The 19,709-nt window shown below is 30.1% G+C and overlaps 2 protein-coding genes across 2 annotated transcripts; both read right to left on the bottom strand.

Moving 5' to 3' along the window:
- Positions 1–479: 479 nt before the first annotated feature.
- Positions 480–8,439, bottom strand: LOC129962931 (transcription factor egl-13-like). Its single transcript, XM_056076934.1, has 5 exons — positions 8,223–8,439; positions 4,395–4,591; positions 3,319–3,595; positions 1,902–2,050; positions 480–494 (listed from the first exon to the last, which is right to left on the bottom strand). The coding sequence occupies exons 1-5, from the start codon at positions 8,437–8,439 to the stop codon at positions 480–482; spliced, it is 855 nt and encodes a 284-aa protein (XP_055932909.1).
- Positions 8,440–14,879: 6,440 nt separating this feature from the next.
- LOC129962932 (transcription factor Sox-7-like) lies at positions 14,880–19,485 on the bottom strand. Its single transcript, XM_056076935.1, has 5 exons — positions 19,221–19,485; positions 18,159–18,271; positions 18,027–18,072; positions 17,019–17,405; positions 14,880–15,472 (listed from the first exon to the last, which is right to left on the bottom strand). Exons 1-5 carry the CDS (start codon positions 19,483–19,485, stop codon positions 14,880–14,882), a joined length of 1,404 nt encoding a protein of 467 aa, XP_055932910.1.
- Between the last annotated feature and the right edge of the window lie 224 nt (positions 19,486–19,709).

Consider the following 19,709-nt stretch of genomic DNA (forward strand, 5'->3'; position numbering starts at 1 on the left):
AAGTAGAAGGATTTGAGGTTTCTAAAATTTATAACTTTAAAGTAAAACAAGTAAAGTGCCTTACAGGTTTTGGAAATTTCGATAAAGCCCAGATGTATTTTTACAACTTGGAGACAAAACAGAATAGCGAAAATATAGCCTTCTTGAGGATATTTTGATGTAAAACTTCACTTAAAGAGACTCTATAGATATGCAAGCTTCACGATGTATTAAATATTTTTTTATCAAACTATGCACCCACAAAAATTGATATTGGCACAAAAAAGTAAAATTTCCGCGCTAACCATTTTGTATCTTCAATTTTATTTACTTTCATTCAGCTGATTTACTTACCATTGCAAATAATTGCATATCATCCGGCGTTTTTTTTCCCTCGAAAAATATCGAGGTATATAAATAACTGCTCATAACAATTGTAGCAAAAAAATACGACAACTTCTTGTATCGAATATACATAATTTAAATTGCAGATTAAGTGCCTATAAAAAGACATCCTGAATGAAAATACAAAAATAGTTTCAAAAATGAATTTAAAATCGAAAATTTATTTAATAAGTTATATTTATTGAATTGCATTCTGAATCTTGAAAATTAATTTTAATAGCTAAAATTATATATCAGTTAATCTATTTTTTGCTCTAAGTTTAAGTACATCAAAAGAGTTTATTTTCCGAAGCCTTTATTTTTTTCAATTTTGAAAACATTTCAAAACTTTTTATAGATACATCGGTTTTTGCAATTGCATATTTAATTTTTTTGTAATTTCCAATAGTTAGATTTCGAAATATGTTATTACTCCCATATTAAGAACTAGATTAAACCTCAGAAATTTCCTGGGCATTTTAAACAATTCCAGAAGCCATTTGAACCAAAGCAGAGCATAAAATTTTTATTCCTAAAATACATGTATCGAACTTCAGTGAAGGTTTATTATTTGAATCAGTTGTTGTTTCTCGTGGCACTTGCCATGGACAAGCCCGCTGTTATGAAGACAGCGATTTAAGCTGGTGGTGAAGCGTCTCTTGCTCTTTTTTAGTAGCGCCAACAGTACGACTTTGCTACTCACGTATCACTCATTCGCTTGCACAACCCCTTTTTACAGGAGGGCACCTTCACACATCTCACAGATAGAACAGAGGAAGAACAACCATGCCCGAACCGGGACTCGAATCCAAGAAGCCCATATCACGGGGAAGACGCGCTACCTTTATACCAGGACGTCGGCACTTGAATCGGTAAATTCTTTTATTTGAAAACTTACAATATCATTGCTTTATGCGTAAAAACGCCAAAATGTTCCAATTCTATCACTTTAGACCAGTCAGCAAACTGTGGCTCGATCGTCAAATGTAGCTCTTTGGATCCTTCAGTGTGGCTTGTCCAGAAAATAGCACATGCAAGCAAGCACACATAATTTAAGCAAAAAAAAAGGGGGGGGGTGGAGATAGAAAGAAAGAAACTTGGAAATATCTACCTATATAATTAAAATTTTAATAATGTGACTTTCAAAAGAGATTTAAATCGTTGAATTGTTGATAATTGGCTTTGTTGACTAATGAGTTTGCCAACCGCAGCTCTAGATCAGCAATAAATTACAGCCAAAGCCTATGCTTTTATTGATAGGAACTTGCAATTTGAATAAGGAAATTAAACTAAATGACATTACATTGGGACATCTGGACTTATCACAATGATGTTCTTCCGAAGGTATGTTTAGAGTGGTATGCAATGTCATAAATGTCATTCTTTAGATAAATGAATCCAGCAAATCATGATATTAATACTGATATTAACTGACAAACTATCTTTGCAAATATGAATATCAGTTTCGATTTGTTGCTTCGGTTAGTATAGGAGTTTCTAATACACCTATGAATATTATTGTATGAGCTGCAATTCACTTGGGCGTCTTTGCTGCTTTGGGGTGACCCACCGCTATCTTCAGAGACGAAGAAAGTTTTGGAACTGGGAGGTGTCTCCTTCAGCTTTTGCTTCCTTTCTGCTTTACTTTGTTTTCTCATCCTGGCTTCATTAGGGCTGTAGACATAACCTAGGGAACAATGATCTATGAAATTTCGCAAACAGTGTAAATATCTATACAGCTATATAAATATGAGTCGTTGCAAATATCTCGATTTAAAAACAGATTCGTCTTAATCTTTTCAAATCAGCTTCTTATTTCATAAAATTTATTTTTGCTTCTAATAATCAAATTTAGAGATGATTTCAAATCACAATTTGAATTTGTTTTATTTTTAAAACTCTCAAAACTGTAAAAATAATTTTTAAAGGAAAATTAATAAAACTATTCATATTAGAAGGTTACTCTTTTTTTTATTTTTATTGGCATTATACTCTTTTATTTCATTTAAACATTCGATTCAATAAACTTTAAATACCAAGAGATTAATAATTGACGCAGATACTGTTAAAAGACGTCAGATTTACGTATTATAAAATATTCCAATATGCTGCATTTTACTCTATGAACATTCCAGAAAATACAGGCATAAGTACACAAAAATAAGCCAGAATATACACAATGAACTGCAATTTTAAAAACTATTAAAACAGCAACGAATTTTGTAAACTGAGATAACACAACTTTTTATGAAGGATCATTAACGAGAACAATTTCCCTATTATAAAATATTCGGAGTGAAAATGTAAAAATAATTTTTAATAAATCATTAAATCTTTATAAGCACAATCTAAATGCTATTTAATTTCAGAATTGTATATATGTTTAATTATAAAACAATACACCTTTTTTAGAATCATAAGACAATGGAAAATAAAAGTTTCAAAAAGTAATAATTAATTAGAAATTTTGTTTCAAGAATGCTGCAAAATTTATAAAATACTTGATTTTATTTGAACAAATTTGATCCCACGACCCATGTAAACTAAACAAAGCTCAAAATTAAATTAATCAGAAAAACAATTCTTCATTATCTCCCCCCCCCTCACGGTTATAGACCCTCAAAACAATTGCTTACTTCACTTATTACTTTGACCCTCAACATAATACTTTTTCTTTGTTTCCTTCGTATGCAAGAAAGTAAGTAATAAAACACCTTGCCACCCAATATTTCAAAAAGATAATAAATCAATCACATAAAAAAATAATATAAATATAAGGTATTAGAAATCGGGCACACAAAATATTAAATCATGTTGTTAAATTGGAATTTTTAGCATTGATTTAAAATTCTTGAATAGAATGCTTGTCGTCAGTTTGTTTTTTCTGCTGCAATGTCAGAAAGAAAATTCACTTTATTATAGTTATATCTTTCTTGGCGATAAATAAAAATTTACTTGGATAGGTCTCTTTGTGTAACTTTTCCAGGGCTTGTGCCTCCTTATAATATTTCATTTTGTCTTCATCGCTCAAATCTCTCCACATATTTCCCAAAATTATGCTAATTTGGCGATTAGTCTCATCCGGATGATCCATTCCAACCTGACGCCTATGTTCCTTGGCGAAAAGCATGAATGCGTTGGGTGGACGGCAGATTTTATTTGGCCTTGGTTTAAATATAAGATCAGTTAAGCTTGGCGATAGGTCTCCGAATTCAAATGCGGCATTTTCGTCCTGGAAATAACAGCCATTTATTCAATTATTTTGAAATAAATTGCCCCAAAACTGCATGCAAGTGAATATTCGGATAAATAGTTCCTCTCTTTGATTCAAAATTTAATATTACTTTTACAATTCTGGTTATAGTTTGCTTGCAGATTTCCATCTATATAGTTAATATGAAGAAATTCATTTATTTATATCCACTCTATATGTAATTGAGTTCACATGCATATGGTCAGACTATCTCTAGAAGGATTTCGCTCACATTTAGGTAGAACTCTAAACATTTGGTAGTTAGTTGACGTACCGAATTTTAATCACTTTAGTTCAATGCGTTTTTGAGTTATCATGCTCAAAAACAAACCTAATTTCAAAAAATGTTTTTTTTTTTTTTTTTTTTTTTTTTTAAAGACTCGGATAGATTTGAAACTTGGAGATTCGTCAAAATTTTGAGGTCGAATTTTTGCTATATTTTTACTCCGTAAAACTGAAAATAAAGAGCAGATTCTAAACAAAGTATTTATATCAATTTCCAAACACTCTATAAAAGTAATAAATATTTCAGATTTATTATTTTTAAAATCTTATTCTTTGAAATGTAAGTATCGAAATCATATGTTTCAAAATAACATAGAAATGTAGCTGCTAATTTACGCTTCAATTAAAAAGAACCGCGTTCAACTTCAAATTAGAATTCATTGCTACCCGGATCTAAATTCTGAGTGTTAAATGTTCCACATACAAAAATTCGTTTCTAAACTTCTCTGTAAACACTTAAAGAAGACGAATTGTAGAGAAATAATTACATTACCCAGGGCATTCTGGTATCCTGCATGTCATTTAGCATTTCCGAGTCTGCATCGAAAGATGTGTCATTTTCCGGATTTTCAACTTTTTTTCGCTTTGTGGCACTGTTTTCGTCGTTTTGGGAATCACGAGGCTCCTCTTCCTTCTTCTTTTCGAGCTTGTGTATATTTACCCTCGGCTCTTTTTTCACACGAGAAAGGTCTGAAAAAACAATGAATTTGACTTTAAGTCAAAAATCATAATGGAGTGTGAACTCACTTTTGCATTGACCTTTCCTGTTGATATCCTGGAGCTTTGTGTGCTTAAAAAATATAAATATTTTTCCAGTGAAGTAACTATTATGAATGTTGGGAAATGGAGGCATCTTTTATCGCTTTTCTAATCATAAGAAATGAGCATTTTATAACTAAGTGGAAAAAAAATTCTGAAAAAAAGCGTGCAAAGATTTAATTTTTTCTTCATAAATAATGTATTTAGCATTCTCCATTCTGAATTTGATTTTCAAATTCTTTATATAATTTGTTTCATGTTTATAAAGGTCGACTGATTGTGACTGATTTTTCACTACATTCCTGATGTGCTAGTGTTTCAAAATTCACTGTACTTGTATACTCTCGACGACATTACTGTATTTTAATATTTTCAGAAGTATATAAATTGCAGCAAAAAAAAAAAAATCAGAAAAAAGTAGGAAGTAATTTTAATAAACATAAGTTCTTACACTGCTGAAAACTATAGTGAAATTTTTAACTGTGGAAAATAAAATGAGTGTACAAAAAATTGAACATGAAAATATGAAAGAGTTTTATATTGCTGAGAATTTATAAACCAACCGGGATGATATCCCTGAAACTTTGTAGCATACTTCCCAATAAAGATGCTATTTCGCACTCAGATTTTTATTTTTCTCAGTCCAGCACATGGGCATTCTGTGCCTCTTCTTTTTCTTTATTTTGACATATTTAAATCAAAATTAGACACAGAGCTACGATTTTAATAACAAGATCATATACCACCTTTCATTTATTTGAGTTGATTCAGAAGTTGAAATGGATCTATACTTTAAGTGTCAAATCTGTGGGGCATGTTTTTTTTTTTATCTCTAACATTTTATGTTTTGTGTGGTGCAGTTACTCTCAAACACACAGACAATTTGTATGTGTATGAACTTCATTCAAAATTGGATATAAATCTAAAATTTGGAGTATAAAAAACCACATACAAATTTTTCACCTTTCTGTCTTAAAGCGTTCTTGAGTTCTCTTGTTCACAGACAGACATAATTACAAAAATGTATTTGCGGATAGATGTCTGAAGCGTGGAGATTCGTCAAAATGTGGAATTTGAATCTTTTGTCGATTGCAATACTTTCTCTTTGTATATATACATCGTATACGAGAAAATAATAAAAGAAAGAAAAGAAAACGGAATCAACAGCAGTCTGACACACAGCTTAATTTAATACAACTTTCACTTCGAAATCCGCTTTCCCATTCTTTATTTCACCGAATATAGAGATTGCCACAAATAAAGATATCGATATTTATATTTTGAAGGTGGAAGATGCATCTATCTGAGAATAATATTTTTGAGAACTATTCAAATAATTTTCAAAATTCTCGGATCCTTCGATTTTTTGTAAATATATTGTCACTTTCACTCTATATGTATTCCATCAATGACCCAGGTAGCACATCCTGTTGCACAATATTATTCGATATTGTATGATATTAAACAATATTCCACAATATTAAATGATACTATATTAAACAATATTGCGAATATTGATCAATGCCATACAATATTGTACTATATTTGTGCCCTACTAGGGCAGAACAACTGCATTGCTATGTCACTTGAAAATGTACTTGTAGCGCACGATCTCTTATATCTCTGTGTTTCTAATCACTTTGCTGATAGCTATATTTTCTTGTGCTTTTACATCAATATAAGTGAAATGAATAGTTTCATCAAGGATGTGGAATAAAAGGAAGACATTTCATAATGCAGAATGACTCGGAAAAAAAATGAAATTCTTTTCTCTATTTTTATTTTTTTCAAAATTTTGTTTTGAAAGATAATTTGAAATCTCATCTATTCTACATTTAAAACTTCAATTAATCAATAAGATTCAACTGATCGGTACTTAAATAGTGAACCATCAATGAGTAACTATATGGCTGCTTCTTTCATTATAAGTAAATAAGTTTTTCTTTTTCTTTCAAATTATCTTCAAATCCTTAGACCTCTTATTTCGTAATCTACATTTTTTTATATAAATTTTTATCGTTTTCAATAATATTTTTACTTTATATATTACAATATTTATATTTCAAGCAGTCTAAATTAAACGGACATGTCTTTTGTGAAATCATTTTAGATACTTGATTAAATACTTGTTAATTCTAATTATTTTAAGAGAAGTTGCTTTTATATTACTAACTACGATAAAAAAAAATTATAACCATCTTTTTAATGTCTTTTTTAATACTTCACTAGCTAAAACGTGATAAAATTCGCGTCAAAAGGTAGTAAACCTTAAGAAGCAATTTTAAATGAATGAAAATAAGTATTTCGAGTCACGAAGTTCAGGGTAAACAAGTTATCCTTCACGCAACTGTTTTCTTCTCAAGGTCATTGTTGCTGGTGACCTAATCCATTCATTAAGCATCACCGAACCTAGAAATAGACCACACCTACAATTCCCTATTGGACGCAGAAAAATTATTAATATTATTGATGATAGAAAATAACATTTCCCGGTAGTTTGAACTTGAATTTTTATTAGAATAAATTCTGAAGCATAAAAGAAAGAAGTTAGGTATTTGTTTCCTAATTGGTTAGGGAAAGTCCCAATGCGAATCGCGACCTAAAGAACAGACAGAATTTTAAGAAATTCCCAAATTTCATGCAAATACATATTATTTCAAAAGTTGGTTACTTTGAATAGTTCAAAGATCAAAAGAATGTGATGAAAATTCAAGTCGTAAACTGCGTTTTCTGTTAGTGCTGAAAGGAGATTTTTGGTTATGATTAATATATGAACTCAGCCACCAAATAGAATGGATAATTTATAATTCGACGCAATTATCAGGAATCATTTACTACTGAATGTATTTCGGATTCATTACTCCATGCTACTCTTATGTGTTTGTAGTTTGCTATATGAAATTGAAGAAGTAATAAATCTTTTACATAACAGACCAAACGCAGTGCAGAGTGATTTTAAAAAGCATTAGAATTTTTTTTTTAATTTTTTTTTATGGTTTGTGAAAACAGCCTTCGCTTGAAGATATAAATGCTGTTTTTGAATTGCATTATTATTTCTATTTAAAGGTTTAATTGCAATTTAAGGTTATAGAAGTTGGAATTTCTTCTGGAGAAAATTAAATTGACAAGCCATTGCAGAAGAAACACAAGCTTATAATAAATAAGATTGGTTTCGATCCACAACAACGAAAATTGTGGTGACTTAATGGCAGAGGTCTGACTTCAAAATCTGATTCCACATCTTATTTATCTTGCGTATGGACCTGACAGCACTTTAAATACGACGTCAGAATTGTGGGCCTCTGGAACATTACCCCTCTGGCATAGTGAGAAAAATTTAGCAAGTGCTCTCATTTAAGATAATCTCTTCTTTATCTGACAAAAGTACAGAATTATGAAGCCCATTCCAAAATAATCCTTGAATACCTTTAAAACTACAACTTTACAAAGACTTATAAATCTATTACTTTCTTTCAAGTTCTTTATACTTATTTAAAACTGCTAAAATCGTAGTTTTTTTTACAGGTATGGAAAAACGTAACTATGGTCAGGTAATTATTACCTATGTAGCTTTCTTTCTGATTTTCTTCATTGCCTGTTGCATCTCCAGAGGAAACAAGATGAAAGTGTCCATTTCCGGATTGGCTAAAAGCATTTTTAGAATTAGAGATTCCAGGAAATCTCGCAGTCCCTTGTGGTTGTCTGTTTCTTGCATCGACAGTATTGCGTTCAGATAAAACCTTCCGTTTATCGACTCTGTTTGACTTGTCGTATTCCATCGAAACTTTTTTTGAAAGAAAAGAAATATAGACACAATTAATTGTGAATTTCAATAATTAATTAATAAAAACTCTCATTTCTTAAAAATAGTCAAATCGAGGAACTTTCACCATAATTTTGCAAAATGGATCCATTTGGTACTTTTTTTTTATTTTGTGCAAACAGGATATTGCTGTATGACCTTATTATGGATGGAAAACTTCCATAAGTTCCATTAACATATCTAGTAACTAAACCAAAATTCTGCTACAAAATCAATATATTACCACTTAAAATAGGCAGATATTTAAACTTCTCACTTTTGAACAAAATGACCATCCTTAAAAAATTCTCAGATCCACCCTAATCTATGCAGCCCAAATCTGGTTGCTCGGTACTCCAACAAAAAAAGAAGGGCATTCAAATTTAAAATAGAATATTAAAAATTATCATCCTGCTTGGTATTTCAAGAATTCACTTATCCACTAAGATTTCAGAAATAAATAAATTAAAGATTATATCAAGAATCAAATAAATTTTTTGCACTGTAATCTAAATTAACAATTATCTAAAATTTAATCAATATTTTTTTCATTTTAAATATTGGAAAACCCAGTAAAATGATATCTCCCTTTCAAGCTATTCTAAATATTTAGACAGAACAAATTCAAGTACTTCTGCCAATTCAATTTTTGAGATTTTTCCGCTCAGTTTGGCTTGAAATTCAAGCTGAATAATTAATTTTCAGACATCGTCTTTCGTAATTTGATTTTGTTATTTACTTTTAAATTTAAAAAAAAAAACAACGCTATTTTATATTGTTTTTCTCACTTTTGATTTTCAAGCAGATATGTTAAACACTGGGATTCTATATATAGTAATGGAGAACTGGAAGTACTAAAGACAGAAGTGGCATCAAGAAAATAATAAATAAAGAAAATTTTTAAAAAATGCGTTGGCATTAAATAAGAAGTTGTAGTGTTTTCAACATTGTGGTTTACTGTATTGACTACCAAGCAGACGTTTGAAATGGAGTGGTTTCTCTTTTACTTTTAATTAATTTAATTTATGTGTTAATAACAGTACATTTGAAAATTTATTGTGTGTTAATGATAATATATTTCTACATTAAGAATAGGAATAAGTAGAAATACGTACATAAGAAAGCATCAGGAAAACCTAATTAGAAATCATAATCATCTTTTCATATAACAATTAATAAACTAATAAATAATCGTATCGTTAAATATGTAATCACCATCACTAACATATAAGATAAAACTCAAATTTACATAAACTAGCATAGTAAATTTAAGTATTTTAAATTTTAATTTCAAATTTAATTATTAATAGTATACGCACAGGGTAAATGATTATATAATTAACTCAAGATATTTTGATTTAAATATACCTATTTAACCTGCTTAATTTCTACAGTTTTGTTATATAACCTCAAGTAAAAGCATTTTACTCTTTAAAATTTATATAGCATATTACAGCAGCATATTTCTAAGAAATACGTTATAATTTTGTTTGACTTAACTTTGAACTATTACAATTGCTTAGATAAAATAAAAAGAATTTAAATGCGTCAATTTCTAAATATTTTTTAAATAAACCATTGATTTATTGTTTAATGGTACAGAAAAAAATATTTTCATGAATTAGTTAGTTATCTCTCTTTCTCTTTCAAATTTCAAACCATGAAATTATATTATTAAATTATAAACATCTTATTACAATCTTGAACTTTTACAAACGGTTATCAAAGAATTGAAAGCACTTTATTATTACTTTGATTTTTCATTACTTTATAAAATTATTTTAAACTATAACAGGAAACTATAAGTATATAAATTTATCTTACCATAAAAATCTTTTCAAAATACGTTTTTATTTACTTTTTAAAGCTTGTCAGATAAACGTTTAAAGCAAGATGAAAGAAAAAAATGGCTCTTCTTTGGAACAATGAGCTTACAATGAAATCATCTCGTGCTGTATAAATGCATTTGAATGAATGAAAAATGAAAAGAACAAATGCTATTGAACTACTCAACTCCACTTCTAAAAAATAAAGTCAATACTAAATTTTATTTCTTGCAAAATAATATTTATATTTTACTAAATTTATTGTCTAACAAACATCTTGATTTTGATATTGGCAACTGTTGCGAGATGATTTGCGAGTCAACAAAATTTATTACAGAGCAAATATTATGAAATTCTTGGAGAAATTCCGGACATAAAAAATATTGCTAAATGGGCAAGAAATAGAAGAGAAGACATCATTTGCGCTAGAATTTCTACCAAAACACTCATTACACCTGGCCTTCTACATCGTTTTAACCTGTCGAATCAACCAAACTGCGAAACATGCCACTCTTTGAATAATTTGGATCATATCTTACTGCACTGCCGAAAATACTCAAGCATTAGACGTTGCCTCTGGTCGAAGTTGGGCCTCAACTCTCTTTCAGCCTGTAATTTCAAACAACTCACGAGCAAAGCATTTGCAGATAAACTGTCTCTCCATATTTTCCTTCAACACTTGAAATTTTTTGACATTTATTAATTGGAGATATTGTTGAACGCTGGGATGACAGCCTTTATAGCTAAAAATCCCTTAATCCGTCTCATTCAAACAAACAAACAAACAAAATTTATAATGTATTTTTTGAAAGTAAATAGAAATGATAATTGTTATATGAAGTACTAATTTTTCATCAGAAATCTGTTAAAATGAAATTGTAAAAGCAGATTGAGATGAATTATAAAATTAGGGAAAATATCACATGTAAGAAACAAAAATTGGGATAGAGTGAAGAATTGTGTGTCCCCGAGTTTGTCGCCAATATGGCAACCCATCGGAACGCTCTTCTAACAACCCTAATGCTGTTTTTTTTTACTACTTTTTGCAATGGTTGAGTTGTACATGAACTACAACCATATTATGAAAAATGTTAAATTAAAAATATTTAAAAAATATCGATTAAAGATTTTAATTTTGTCCTTTATTATAATTAAAAGCTTATTAAATAAAGAAAGTTAAGCTTATAATTAAAAATTATTTTCTTCTTTCTTTTTTTTAATCTGAATATGAACAGAAAATATTTATTCTTTTGCAATTTGTAATAGTCAGTATCGCTTTAAAAAATCGTCTGCATTCTCACTTTAAAAGACAGCTGCAATGGAATTCTTCGCAGTTCTCGTAATTCTTTTGGGGTTCTAACGGTTGGTTCTCTTCATAACTTGTTATGTCGGCAATATTTCGAACTTATAGAGTGGATAAAGGGTGAGTTAAATATGTATGTATATATTTTTTTACGAGTTGATGAAATTAGGATGAGAATTGTTTGATATCGAACCGGCAAAATGGATGAAGGGTGAGTGGAATATATTTTTTTACGAGTTGATGAAGTTGGGAAAAGGATGTTTGTTTGAAATTTTGTATGGAGAATGTTCCGATTGCTTGTTTCTCCGTTCTTTCTTTTCTTTTGGTTATGTACTGTTTCTATTATCCATACAGTCCTTATGTTCAATGTGCTAGCGAAGCTACTAGGCTCCCGCTCCCGCTGCTAGCGAAGCCGTAGGATGTTTTTTTTAAGTTAAAAAAATTCAGAAACAACAGATGCCTTCGGCATCTCTAGAAGGCACCGGGCAGTCTGAAAAAAAAAATACTTATCAGTAAAAAGTCCTAATTATATGGCGGGAAATGGTAGCCATAACTGTTCCGCAGAAGTATTTGTTTATTTTGTCCGCCATCTCTATTGGCGACATGGCATTGTTGGCGCAGCAAGGGACACACTAAAATTCACTTTTACCAAAAATTGTACTTAAAGTAATTTTTTAATGTGATAAAAATGTGTAGTAAAAATATGAACCTTTTTTTGCTTTTTTTATGATTACTAATTGGATGTTGAAATCAAACTATCCAAATTAATGACTTATAAAAAAAGGGATGGGTAACAATTTATGGGTATCTTGCCCATAACTCTTAAAGGAAAATGCAAACTCGCTTTTAATTCTAATTTATTTAATTATAAGAAATTAGATAAATTAGAATTGCAAATATTAAAATTAAAATTGTAATAATTGAAAAAAGATTGTGCGAAAATCAGAGTTAATAGAAAGTAATACATAGTGGCCATGGTTAAAGTTTAAATATTTAGAGCTCGGTAACAGTAAATTTTCTGGATCAAACTCATGCAATTTTGTATACATGTTATTCAGATACTAAAAAACCGGTTTGTAAAGAAACGTTCACATTTTCGCCACCAGTGGCGTAAATGGCATTGCAAATTCGATTTGCGCAATAAAATAAGCAGATAATTTTTTAACCTCATGCAAGGGATTGATCGCCAAAAATCTCGCCAAGGATCACAAACAGATTCAGTATAAACGCCAAATTCATGCCAAAGATTAATATTTCGTAACTATTGCACGCCAAAGCAATACAAGGCATTCTCTCTAGAGAATGCGAGAAAATTTTGGAAAGACCACTCTCGCTAGTTTCTAGAGATGATCCGCTTTCCAAAAACGTTTTATTGGCCAGAGAGGGATTTTTTGTGAAAAAAGAACATTTATTATTGAATATATTCTACCAAAAAATATATATACTGTTCATTTCAATATCCTGAGAAGACCAATTTTTGACGATTCAATCTCACGATTTGACGATTCTATTCTAGTGGTGATTCGCGGAAGGATGTGCACATTTCCGGAATTTCTTAATTGTTAAACGTAAACTTCTCCTCCTTTCATCTTCCCTTTCACTCCTATTTTATCAAATTAAACTCATATTAAAGCAGGTGCAAAAGCACTGAGGGTTTTATTATCCGTTGGCAAACAATATACTGTCTCTGATGAAGATTTTAAACCCAAAGCATGATTTTACAAATTGTGGAAGAAAACATAAAAATTAAAATTCTTATCGCGAGCCACCAAAATTGGCTCTCGATCCACGATTTTGGAACTTCTGATGGTTTGTAATTGATAACAAATCACTATGAATTGCAAGCCAGTTTGAAAATTACCTGACAACATGAAAAACAGTATATTTTACTTCACAAAAGTGAAAACTTTGTCTTCCTTTCTGCGTAAGTGAAATACAGAAGCCTTGTACAGCGGATGCAAAATTGCTGCACACATCAATTCAAGAATAATTATACTGATTGTCTAGTAGAATACATTCTAATTGAAGAAAATTAGTCGCTTCCTAAAGCTTTAGAGATTGGCATTATATTTCCTACAAAAATACCGTAAATGACGTAAAATTTTTTTTTCGTGTAATTTGAGTCAATAAAAGGACTTTTGAAGAAATCAAATGGTGTAGACTCTTATATAAAGGTAAACAAAATTGTATAAAAATCTAAACTTCGACACATATAATGGCATAAGTTCTCGGTTTTATTAGCCATGTTCAGTAAAATTTCTTGACTTTTGAATCAATTTAAAATTTTAAACGAAAAAAGATCTAGACATTTGCAACTAAAACTGATAAGATTATGAAGCTTTTAATTTGTCTATTATAGGCCAACCATTAGCCTCCACTATGAAAGGATCTTTCATTGATTGACAACTCTTCATCGAAGTTATCATTAAAATGTCTAAATTTTCTAAAATAGTGATATTCAAAGCTTCGCAACTCTGTCAGTTTTAGTCACAAAAGTACAGATTAGGAAAAAAAAAATGGGCATGTCAAAAATATTTTTTTAAAAATGAGTAATAGAAACATGAAATCTCATTAAAAAAATCTATATTTTATAATTTTTTTCATTAAGTCGATATTCACATCCCATTTATTTATTCAAACATAAAATATTATTATTTACATCATTTAAAGCATTTTTTCGATTAGAATTATATACTTATTTCTAACGGCTTGGACATAAGCTATTGGGTTACGGTCAGAGTGAGAAATTCGTATATCCAATATCTTGGAAATTTTATCTTGAATGTTGAAATATTCAGCTATTTTCTTTAAATTCTAAAAATTAATTATTGAAATGTGTTCAAAATACAGAAATTTTTCAGTTCACTATTCAAAGATGAGAGAAAAAAATCAGTTTTATTTAAACTAAAGTTTGAAATTTGCATTTTAAAATTACTTTATGTCCCTTATAATTCTTTGATCTCATACAGTCCATAAATGCTATTAACAGCAAAAAACTATTCAATAACAAATATTAACAGAATAAAAATACGAATTTTAACAGTGTTTATTTTAGTTGTAGAGCAATGAGCTATAGATTATTACTAATTTATTCGTGAGTTGTGATGAAAAAATAAATCGCAAAATAAGATTCTATGTAATTTTAATTTTTTAATAAATAAATAACAGCATAAGAATTTTGCTTTCAGAAGAATTTAGAGCTAAAAGAAATTTTTAACCATTTTCAAATCCATATTCAGAATTGAGTTTCATCAATGAAATAATTGAAAGTAAACTCTGTTTATATAATTACATGACGATAACATCGTGAACAACTTGCCCAAGTTCTGGGTTTGTTAATTCCACAACTTCTTCTGTGAGAATATTGCTCTCTTCACTTTCTACATCTACTACATTGAGTATTTCGTTGCCATCCGATTCGTTATTTACTTGTTCCACTTCTTCATATTGTGCACTGTGAGCAGTATCATTGGACTCGGTCCTTTCCTCTACATGAAAACTCCTGCTATCATAGACTTCAGGAGGATAGTCACTCGAGCAAACAGTTTCATGAATTGGTGGATAATCAATCGGTTGAGGAGAATATGGAAACCTGGAATGATGTTGATATTGATTGTGGAAGTAGTCCATACTTTTGCAAAAATATGAAGGTGGGGCTTTTGGTGGAAAATTCTTACAAGGTATGTACCGTCGTGATCGGTATGGCATCGGGCTATCTCTGTAAGGTCCGTAAGAATAAGGATAAGAAGAATTTCTATATGGTGCGGTTGAATTATAATGGTAGTAAGGACTCTTCAAATCTAGATGCTGCGATGAGGGAAAGTGTGAGTAACTGCTGTACTCATCGCTCGAGTGAATCGTGCTGCATTCACCTTGGCAACCTTTAAGACAAAGAAGTAAGAGTTAATTCGATTCATAAAACTTTTTCTAAAATTGTATTAGGAGTTTTATGAGTAGATGAAAAAACTTACTTTTACTTTTGATAAATGTTAATTCAATTATATTTTTCTTGTTGTTTGGATCCGATTTCAATTAATTAAGTTAACTGTTTAACAATCGTTGACATCACCTACATTATTAATTCAACTAAACAGATTTATTTAAGGAAAATCTGGTTTAATATTTACATCTATTCTAATTGGAGTTCAAGAGCTAATTTGTAAACCTTCAGTAATAGAAATACATTTGCTAAAAAACGGTCTAAATGAAAAAAAATAATTATATTTTATGTAAGTGGAGTCAATAAATACCGATTAATTCCGAATTTTAAATTCTTACATATATCTTTTGCTCTGTGAATCATATTTAACCAAATATTCTTGAGACGCTTAACAAAAAAATTTGAAACTTCAATCAACCAAATCAATCACTAAAGCTGACCAATTTACGAAAATTTCAATATTACTAGTCTGTAAAAACGGGTTATTTTAGATCACTTTATGAACTGATTCAATGAAATCAATCATCTCCCACAGTTTCTCAAGGGTGATTGGCTTAGATTATGAAAATATCGATTATTCTACAATTGTAATATTCAAAACTTAATAAATCGGTTAGATTTGATCGCAAAAGATAGATACGTTTATAAATTTAAAAGTTGGAGTGTCAAAAATATTTTGCAGAACATGATTCCCTAGAACCAAAGGACTGTCTAAAACTTAAACTTCACATTTTTTGAAATATATTTATAAACCGAAAAAAGAATAAAATATTTTTATTGACAGCATTTATGTTCTTTTAAAAATAAAAATAAAAACTGAATTTTTCACTGAATCTGTGAAATTTTTGTTGAATAATTCTTTGAGATATTATAAATTATGAAAATTATTCTGCAGTGCACATAAGACTTTAATGTCAAACGACTCTGCTTTCAGTTTTCATATTTTTTTTTTTTTAAGACATGCTTGGATTTCCTAAAATATGTCTTTTATATTAAGTGCAACTTCATCCTTTCCATTTTAATTCAAAATTGAATTTTATGGGTGCTAATAGAAAATCAGAGAGAGATGTGTAATATAATGTACAGAACGACTTAAGGCCTACATAATAGAGTAAGTGAATAATATGACTTTGAAAATTTGAAGCTTAAAAATATTTTGCTGAATATCCTATTATGAAAACAAGTTACATAAAATATTAATTGAGCGTTTTAGTGAATATTAATACTGGCGAACTGTCTGGTCGCAAAGGCGGCTAATCAGTTATAGACCATACCATAGCATCAAAGAGTAGGAATGATTGTGGATAATTTTGATATTAAGTAATCCGCTAAAATTGATGAATTCAGAGCATTTATACATTTGTAATATTATTTTTTTAATTGATTTACTAACAAAAACTATTTTTTTTCTTATATTTTTGGATTTTTTTTTCAAAAAACAGAGCTTTTTTTGCAATCATTATATATAATATCAAAATGAAGTATACCTGCTACGCATGAACCCCAAGTAGAATTGACTGGAGATTCATATGGATAATCTGAATACCGATTCCAGGGACCGTAATCATACATTTCGGATTTGATAGTTTTTGGGTAATAGTTCTCTGTATACAAATCGGACCTTGTCATGCATTCATCTGGGCATCTACCTGAGCAAGGCACAGCTATAGATTCCACAGGTGGTATGGTCCAAGGTGGAGGTGGACAGCCAGGATAAGCATAACCTTGAGAAGCTATAGATGATGTGTTACGTTCGGCATTGCAAAGCAATTCGGGTTGTGTTCCATGTTCTGGATCAGAAAAATATTGCGGATTGTTTGGAACATAACCGGGACTGGACTTTTTCTTTTCAGAATTATTGTCATTCCATTCATCTGAAATGTAAGTAAGAAATGTTTTGTTAATAATTAGAAAAATGCTTCCTATTAAATTACGAAAATTTAAACGCTGACATGATATTTAATTTAAATTAAAAATGCTTTGTTTCTTTTATTATTCTTCATCCAATGCTCCAGTCTATTAAAACGATTGCAAATGCTCTGTGGTAAGGTCTGGTGATTGGAGTATTGCAAATTTATGACTAGAATCTAACGGAAATCTGCCGTATTTGCCGTGGTCCTGTAAATTATTAAATCTGTCTTCTTAGATAAAAATGTCTTTTATCACTTTTTTTAATAATGGAGTAGCGGTTTATATGTCCCCGTTCAGCTGACAAGAGATGAAATTGCAAGGTTCTTTTCAAAATTATCAGCATAAACTTCAAAGCAAAACGTTAACGAACTGCTTAAATGAAAAGCCTATAATTTTTTTATTGGAGTGGTGACTTTTCTTTCTTCATACTTTCATGCAATATAAAGTGTGCATTTTTACTTAACAGCCATTATTAAAAGATATTCGAAAGAAATACGAAACAAGTGTAACTATATTTTATTTATAAACATACTTTCATCGTAAAAATACTTTTTTATTAAAATATATTTTATGAAAATACTTACCACATTTTTCATTTCCATGGTTGCATGCACTGTCTGTTCCAACAGGCTGAAAGGTTAAATAGACTGTTAATGGCACAATATCAAAGCCATTAGAAAAAAATCAAATTTTTCAATAAAGAGATGCATTAAAACCTTTAATGATGCCTCATTGTCGTTAGACTCGTTGTTATCACAGCATTTATCCGGATTTTTCTTCTTTCTGGCCATTTTTTGCATTCGTGCTATTCTTGGACTATAGACGTAACCTTAAAAAAAAAATAAACTTAGACAGTTATACAATTTGGAACATATCTGTAAAGGGTGTCCCAAAATTAACGCAAGATTTGATTTTGTCACCATTCCTGCAGTAAAGGGTTGGCAACCTAATTAAAAAAAAACATTTGGCAGTTGATAGTTTAGGGTTAGTAAAAACGTAGCGTTACACGACAGAACAAAGGGTTTTCATTGTTAAAAAATATTTAAAAAATAATGAATAATTGGCGGTTACAGTTCAAAAATTTGAGATTGGCCCATAGATCGTGTAATTTAATAAAATTGGATTTCTTTTTATGGGGCTTCTTGAAGTCAAAGGTTTATGCCAACAAGCTCAGAAGCAGGCGTATAATGAAAGAGAAAATTCAACGCTGCATTCAATTCAATCCAGTCACATTTATGCAAAATGGTCATGGAAAATTTTGACAAAAAAATGTGCATGTGCCATCAAAGCCGTGGAACCATTTGCCCTGTTATCCCATACTTAACCTTATCTTATGTACTTTACAATTCAATAAAAATATAACAATTTAAAGGAAAAAAACTGTGTTTTTTACTTCATTGAAATCTTGCGTTAACACATTGTTCTATCGTGTAATGCTCTATTTTTACTAACCCTAAACTATCAACTGTCAAATGGTTTTTTTAATAGGGTTGCCAGCACTTTAATGCACGAATGGTGGTACATTCAAGTCTTGTGTTATTTTGGGGGCTTCCTTTATAATTATTCTTTACTAAAATGTATCTTTTTACTTCTGCGAGCTAAGAGAAAGCTGATTTGTCTCGTTTCATTTTGAATTTCTGTTTATGTTATTCTAGTTTTGTTTTTTGGCAAATAAAAACTAAACTTTTGGCAACTTAATATTTGTAACAAAGAAACATTAGCAAGCATGATTATTGCCTCAGTAATTCATATAGCAAAACTATGATATTTCCAGCTACCTGGGTATCTTTGCTTGTGCAATTCCTCCAACATTTTGGCTTTCTTGTAATATTCCTTCTTGGTGGCCTCGTCCACGCTCCTCCAGCATTCTCCCAGAAGAGAGCTGATGTTCTTGTTGTTGTGAGTCGGATACTTCATGGCCAGGGACTTTCTGTGTTCCCTGGCGAACAGCATAAATGCGTTTGGCGGTCGGGCGATTTTCTTCGATTTCGGGTTTAATATCAGATCCGTTAGCGATGGTTCTAGTTGGTTTGTCTGCACCATACGGCGGTCTTCTTTACTGCAGGCACATGATCTTTTGAATTCTGTGAACATAAGAATTTCTATTCATCGGAATTTTTAAATGAAAAAATAATCTTAAAACTCCATTTATTTGCAGAAGCAATTTTGAACTCTATAAGGCCACTTTTTAGAACATGAGAAATGACGCCTGAACTGAAACCCTAAATCTGAAAATTTTATACTAACATAAGATGTCATTTAAACCC

Source organism: Argiope bruennichi, chromosome 3 (genome assembly GCF_947563725.1).
Source record: "Argiope bruennichi chromosome 3, qqArgBrue1.1, whole genome shotgun sequence".
Lineage (NCBI taxonomy): Eukaryota > Metazoa > Arthropoda > Arachnida > Araneae > Araneidae > Argiope > Argiope bruennichi.